Here is a 7,500-nt window from a genome sequence, read left to right as displayed (position 1 = left end):
TGGCCAAGGAGTAGCAAACAAAAAGAGAAGCAGCAAATCGCGTATGCTGCTGCTGCTGCAGTGCTGCAGCAGCCGCCATACAACAGAGTCCCAGCAGCAGCTTATAGTACTAGGAGGCAGCACTGCTGTTACTGCAGCAGCAACTGCAGCAGCAGGAACAGATGGAGGGGACGCCAAGTGCAGCAGCAGCTCTGCATCACAATAATATCAGCAGCAGCAACAGCAGCAGCAACAGCAGCAGCAACAGCAGCAACAGCACGCACACAATGTAATACTTTTGTCTTAGGGCTAATGCAGCATGTGCAGTTGCTTCTGCTCCCATTGCTGCTGCTGCTCCTGCTGCTCTTGCTGCTGCTGCTGCTGCTGAGGCTGACTCACCGCATTGATTGTCAAGCACGTGCTGCTGTGGGGCCCCCTGGGGCCCCCTGCTGCTGCTGCTGCTGCTGAAGGGTTTCCTTGAGAAGAGACCCGTCGCCGCTGCTCCCGGTGCTGCAGCCATTCAAACAAAACAGACACACAAACCCTTGCTGCTGCTGCTGCTGCTGCTGCTGCTGCTGCTGCTGCTGCTATCGGTGCTACAGGCCTTGCTGATGCTACCACTGCTGCTGGTTCCGCTTGTGCTGCTGCTACTGCTGCTGCTACTGCTGCTGCTGCTGCTGCTCATTTGTTTGCTGCACTCACCTACACAAACAACACGGATGTTCTGCATGCGTAGCTCGGCACTGAGTGCTGCTGCTGCTGCTGCTGTTGCTGCTTTTGTTGCTGCATAGACACCTTGCCCAGGTGGTGGTGCAGCAGCAACAGCAGACCCAACAAATATAATGCGGCTAGGGAGACAAAAGGAGACACCAAATAAACTTAGGAGACACTCCTTTAACACCAGTCGCCACTCCGGTGGCGCTGCTGCTGCTGCTGCTGCTGCTGCTGCTGCTGCTGCATCGGCTGCTGCAAACGATGTGGGGACAGCAGCACCTCGGCTGGGTGCCACCAGCGGACCTCCTGAAGCTGTTGCTGCTTCTGCTTCTGCCGTTGCTGTTATTGCTGCTGCTGCTGCTGCTGCTGCTGTCGTTGAGCATTTTCCAGCACCAGGAGCAGCAGCACCAGCAGCAGCAGCAGCAGCAGCAGGTAGGCTGTCTCCCCTCAGCAGCGGCAGCAGCGCATGCACTACCCTTAGACTACCAAAGAAGTTGACATTAAACTCCTCCATTGCCTCACCTATTAATGCATCACCATCAACAGCCTGCAGCAGCAGCAGCAGCAACAGCAGCAGCAGCAACAGCAGCAGCAGCAGCAGCAGCAGCAGTAGCAGAATATTCTACCGTGAATAATAAGACACAATCCCCAACAAAAGCAGCACCAGCAGGAGCAGCAGTAGCAACAGCAGCACCAGCAGCAACAACAACAGCAGCAGCAACAGCAGCAGCAGCAACAACAGCAGCAGCAGCAGCAGCAGCAGGGTCACCTGTACAGGAAAAGAGGCCCATACACCCGCACCGCATACAACTGCGTATAGCCGGGGGGCCCCCAAGTACAATTTTATAAATTTTTTTATTATAAGGGGGGCCCCCCTATTATCTTCATTACTCTTAAGGTCCCATCTTATAACAATAAAGCCACAGTGCATGCAACAGCAGCTGCTGCTGCAGCTGCTGCAGCTGCTGCTGCTGCTGCTGCACCAATCAGCAGAAGGGCATACAGCAGCAACAGAACAATCAGAGGCAGCAGCCAACACTGGTGAGACTCCGTGGGCTCCCCTCGCCTGCTGCTGTTGCTGCTGCTGCTGCTGCTGTTGCTGCTGCTGTTGCTTCCCATAGTGGGGACAGGTCTGTTTATGCAGCCGTGCTGCAGTCTCCTTGACTTTTGCTGCTGCACTGCAGCAAGCAGCAACAGCAAACCCCCGCTGCAGCAGCAGCTGACACAGCAGCAGACAAATGCCCCCATCTGCCCCTGTTACAGCCACACACAGCGATCTGCTGTTGCTGCTGTTGCTGCTGCTGCTGCTGCTGCTGTTGCTGCTGCTTATGCTCTTGCGACTGCCTTTCTCTTTGGATGTGTTGTTCGAGCTGCTGCTTATGCTGCTGCTTATGCTGCTGCTGCTGCTGCTGCTGAAGGCAGCAGCATCCAAGCAACACCATGCTGCAGCGTAGACCTGTGTACAGACACCGACAGTTATCAGCAGCAAGAGGAGGCCCCAGAGGGGCCCCACCTGCTGCTGCTCCCGTGTAGTGCTACAATGCGGCTTACAAGATCAGCAGCACAAAAGTGCACTTTTCTGCACCGAGAGATGGTACTGCTGCTGCTGCTGCTGTTGCTGCTGCTGGTGCTGCTGTTGCTGTTGCTACTACGGCTGCGAAGGGAGAAAGACATGGGAAGGATAACAACGCCAAGAGTTGTTGCACCGATCGCTGCTGCTGCTGCTGCTGCTGCAGCAGCAGCAGCAGTAGCAGAGTATGCAGCAGCAGATGCGACAGAAAAGGAACCCCAGCAGACAGCCAGCAAGGACAAGGAAAAGAGAAAAGCATTCGCAAGAAGCTCGCTGCTGCTGCTGCTGCTCCTGCTGCAGTGTTGCTGCTCCAGCTGAACTTCGTAGGTCCCCCGCAGCAGCCAGCGGAGGCCCCCTGCTGCTATAAGTGATGCAGCAGCAAGTGCCTCTGCTGCTACGACCTGCTGCAGCAGATCAGTTTGCTGCTGCTGCACACACGTTTGTTGCAGCAAACATATTTGCTGCTGCTGCATGCATGCTTGCTGCAGCAGGTATAATAACTGAAGACAGACAGCAGCAGCAAAAAAGGCAGCAAAGGCACATACGAAGGATCCTGCATGTGGCAGCAAGGCGAAGAATCGATATCGCGCCTGCTGCTGCTGCTGCTGCTGCTGCTGCTGCAGCTGCAACTGCTGCTGTTGGGAATCCCCCTGTTTGTCACAGGAGGCAGCTAGGGCCCCCTTTAGGGCCCCCATTATTACCCTATGACCTGTGCTGTGCGGAGGGGCCCCCGTGTTGCTAAGGGGCCCCCGTGTCTTCGGGGGCCCCCCTACGTTCTTAAGGCTTTAGTCCCTCTGCATGCAGTAAATACTGAATAAATAAAAGAAAAAAACAAACAAGAAAGTTCTGTAGGGGTGTGATCTGCAAAAAGGGCTCTACTGGGGCCCCCCATGAGGGGCCCCTGTACACTACAGGGGGGCCCCCCTAGTAAGTAGTTTTTCCTGTTGTACACACAGCACGTATATAAGCTAGACTCAGCTAATCTATGCAGATACTAATTAAATAAGTAAATAATTACTATAATAACATATTATTGTCTATATTATTAAGAAAAAAACAAAGAAAAATAAAACTAACGAACTCCTCCCTCCCCTAACACAGCCTAATGAGCCAATGGAACTCCGTATGCTCACCCCTACGCCTCCTGTGGGCCCCCTATAGGCCTCCTGTAGGCCTCCTGTAGGCCTCCTGTGGGCCCCCTATAGGCCTCCTGTAGGCCTCCTGTAGGCATCCTATAGGCCTCCTATAGGCCTCCTGTAGGCCTCCTATAGGCCTCCTATAGGCCTCCTGTAGGCCTCCTATAAGCCTCGTATAGGCAGGAGGAGGAATATTATTAACTTAATTGTCCTTTTTTTTTATCTAATATATATAAGTATACGTATATAAGTATATTTATAGGACTGAGCTACCCTTAGCCTCCTACCCAACAACGAATTGCTCATGGATAAGCACAGTAGAGGAAGGAAGGCCTCCGTTAGCTGCATAAGGAGCAGCAGGGCCTCTTAGTATGGACTCGTCTACCCCACATAGTCGATCCCCGGACGATCCCCGATCCCCTGACTACCCGATCCCAGCTCACCTCCTCCCAATTGGCCTGCATGCTGTATATCTACTAGTCTTAGGGGCCCCCTTACCTAATTATACCTAATAATTGTTCCTCTCTTATCTATATTTACCCTTATACTGGTGCCTACCCTACCCCTGTCCCCTCCTCCCCCTATATAAGAAGAATGTACCTGCTGCTTACCTATGAATCGCCACCAAGGCGCGTCTTGTTTATATACTCCTCTATAGGACTACCTGCTCCTTTTGTCTCTGCATGCAGATACTATTCTTGTATTATTATATTTATACCCTAACTATTCTTCTATTGAACTATTTCCTCCTCCCTCCCTACTAGATAGAGGGGGACGCCATCTATCCCTATTATTATCTATCCCTCTCCTCCTCCTCCTCCTCGTCCTCGTCCTCCTCCTCCTCCTCCTCCTCCTCCTCCTCCTTTCTGATGTTGTTGGACAGTGTCCTCTTAGGTAGGCAGCAGTAGGGCAGCAACGAGCTGCATGCCCTCTTCCCTTAGACTTATAACACACTTGTCCAACCCCACCATACAGTAGTGGTGGTGGTGGTGGTGGTGGGGTTGGTGGTGGGGTTGTAAACCAGGGAGGGCTCTATTACTCCCCTTTCCTGTATAATTAGTTAATAGGCTAGTAGATGCATGCGCCTATTGGGGCTTTTTCTATAAGGAATTCTTGTAGTTCTTCTCTATGCCTCTTGTTTTCTTCCTCCTCCTCCCTCCATCCCTCCTCTAGTGTAGATAGAGCTCTTGCTGCCTGCCTGCCTGCCTGCCTGCCTGCTGCTGCTGCTGCTGCTGCTGCTGCTGTAGCCAGTGGGTATACGTGACGGACCCATGGTGAGTAACAAGACGTCGTAACCTAATAGGGAGATTAGCAAGAAAGTACACAACTAAATATTTATTATTTAATTATATTATTCCCTTAGATATAATTCTACGGCAATTTTCTATAAATATGCAAAAAAAAAGGAAAAAAAAATATATATTTGCTACTAATTGACGGAGGAGGTGTGCACGACTAATCGTGCATGCATGCATGCAGAAAAAAAGATTGAATTATTTCTTTATTGTTAACTAGTTAGACAGACATATATTTACTCCTTTTTTCCTTAAGGTATACCCAATAATTAAGGGCCTCTCCTTCTAGGTATTCTCCTTCTTCTTCTCCCCTATTCTCCTCTGGTACCTTCTTCTTCTTGTATATATACTCTATATAGTACAGGAAAGAGGACATATTATCCCCCTTTTCCTTGGGGGGAGGGGGAGACAAGAAAGTTGTTGTTGTTGTTGGTATTAGTAGTAGAGTCTGCATCCTTGTTACCTCTCTTAGTAGTCCAGCTACTCCTGCTTAGCTCCTTGTGCCCCTCCCCCGCCGCCCCCCGGTGGGGAGGAGGCGCAGGCGCCTCCTCCCCCCGGCGCCAGCCTGCGCCTCGTCTGCCTGTTCTATGGAGTCCTTAGGAGAATAATAAGTTGAACTAATTGTACTAACGGGGTAAATAGGTTGGGCTTCCTGTTCGTCAGACATTTTCTTTGTTAGTAGGGCTACGCTAACAAGACGCAGGGCCCTTAAGGAAGAAAAATAAAAGATAATTGTACTAAAAAATAAACAAATATAATAGATATATATTAGGGTATTTATTATTCCCCTTAACAACCCCACCAATGTACAGGGAGGAACCGCTAGACTTCGTCATTACTACTACGTATGTGACCTAATTGTGCCTATAGATGCCCATGCTGCATGTATTGCTAAATAAAATCCCTAAACATTTTATTAATCAATAATTAATTGAATAAAACCTATACTTTTCCTTATTATTAAGGAAGAAAACAAAGAAAAATACAACTAACGGGCTCCTCCCTCCCCTACTAGAGTCCAATGGAGCGAGCAGGCGTCAGCCCTACAAGGTCACCCCTAGGACTCGTGTAGGCAGGAGGACGAGCATTCTTAGCTCATTTTGTCCTTTTTTATCTAAATAATATATATATAATTGTATTTATATTTATAATTGTTCCTTTTTGTTAATTTAGACCCTTATGGGTACCATTTGCTCTCTGTATTATAGTGTAGGTGCTCTACACAGGCCCCCCCCATTGGTGTCTGCTGTTGTACCCCCAGGGGGCCCCCCTCTCCTAGTACCCTTCTAAACCCTAAACCCTAAACCCTAAACCCTAAACCCTATCCGTGGGGTCTAGAATATATTTACTTAAACTCGTGGGAAACCCTTAGACAGTTAGAGATCTACGCGCACACTGCTCAGCACCAGCAACAGCACCAGCAGCAGCAACAGCAGCAGCAGCAACAGCAGTTGCTGCTGCTGTTGCTGCAAACAGGTCCGAAATAATGATACAATTCTTCATATATGAGTGTACCATGACAAAATAAAGCTGCTGCTGCTGCTGCTGCTGCTGCTGCTGCTGCAGCAGCAGCAACATACATACATGGGCCCACTGTATATATCATAAGAAATAATACCTTAATAAGAAGGTCTTAATAAATAACATATTAATAAATAATATATTAATAAATAATATATTAATAAATAATATATAAATAAATAATATATAAATAAATAACACATATAAATAAAATAATAAGATCTTAATAGATAAATAAGGTCTTAATAAGTAAGAAAAAGATGATAATAAATAAGCAATTAATAAATAAGACCTTAATAAATAATAAGATCTTAATTAATAAATAATACCTTAATAAATAAGATATTAATATATAAATAAGACCTAAATAAATAAATAAATAAATAAATAAATAAATAAATAAATAAATAAGATGTTAATAAAGGGTACCCATAAAAGGGGGCAAATAAACAAATAAAAATATACAAAAAATGCCCCTTTAATTTAATTGCATGCACAGCACACAAAACGATACCCATGTAGGGGGGGCCCCCATTATGGGGCCCCAATGGGGGCCCCCATTGGGGGGCCCAATAAATACAAAGAAAAAATAAGTAGGATAACCCACTAAACTACACAAAAGGGTACCCAAGAGGCCCCCCACCCCCAGAGAAGAGACCAAAAAAATACCCCAAGTAAGCAGTTGGGGGCCCCTGGGGCCCCCATGTGCTTCTTAATAAGGTACTTGGGGCCCCCTCTATACATGTTCATATAATAATCGTAAACAGGGGGCCCTCCAAGTACTAAGGATATAAATACGGAGGGGGGAGGGAAGGGGGGGGCCCTTAAGTGTTCCATATAAAGGTACCATGGGGGGCCCCCAGTGTTAAGGAAACAAAAATAACCAGGGGGGCCCCCCTCCTCATGCCTTATGCAAGGGTTACTCAAAAGGAAGGTACCAACTGTGCACATAGGGCCCCTGTAGGTGTCTTATACGACGGGGGGGAACCAAAGGGGGGCCCCCAAGGGGGGCCTCCAAAGAAGGCCCCTAAAGGGGGCCCCCAATAAGGGGGGCCCCTTAAACCCCCAAAGGCAACGAAGCCACTACAAAGGAGGGGCCCCCCATTAGTAAGCTGTATTATTAATGGGTATATATAATAGGGGATAGGAAGGAGACAGTAGATAGATAACGCTGCGTATATAAGAAGAAAGGAGACACAATAAATGTGTCTCCTTTCTTTTTATATATACAGTATAAATAAGAGACAAAAAAAGAGACAAAAAAAAAAAAAAAAAAGAAACAAAT

General features: G+C 47.9%; 1 protein-coding gene across 1 annotated transcript; it reads right to left on the bottom strand.

The window, feature by feature from the left end:
* Nucleotides 1-499: 499 nt before the first annotated feature.
* EMWEY_00049020 (hypothetical protein, conserved) lies at nt 500-2,958 on the bottom strand (the record flags this gene model as incomplete). Its single annotated transcript, XM_013479431.1, has 3 exons — nt 500-1,240; nt 1,697-2,149; nt 2,245-2,958. The coding sequence occupies 3 exons, from the start codon at nt 2,956-2,958 to the stop codon at nt 500-502; spliced, it is 1,908 nt and encodes a 635-aa protein (XP_013334885.1).
* Nucleotides 2,959-7,500: the final 4,542 nt, after the last annotated feature.

This window comes from Eimeria maxima, genomic scaffold, assembly GCF_000499605.1.
Source record: "Eimeria maxima Weybridge genomic scaffold, Emw_scaff1135, whole genome shotgun sequence".
NCBI lineage: Eukaryota > Apicomplexa > Conoidasida > Eucoccidiorida > Eimeriidae > Eimeria > Eimeria maxima.
Note: the sequence above shows the minus strand (reverse complement) of the source record. Positions and strands in the feature narration are given on the sequence as shown.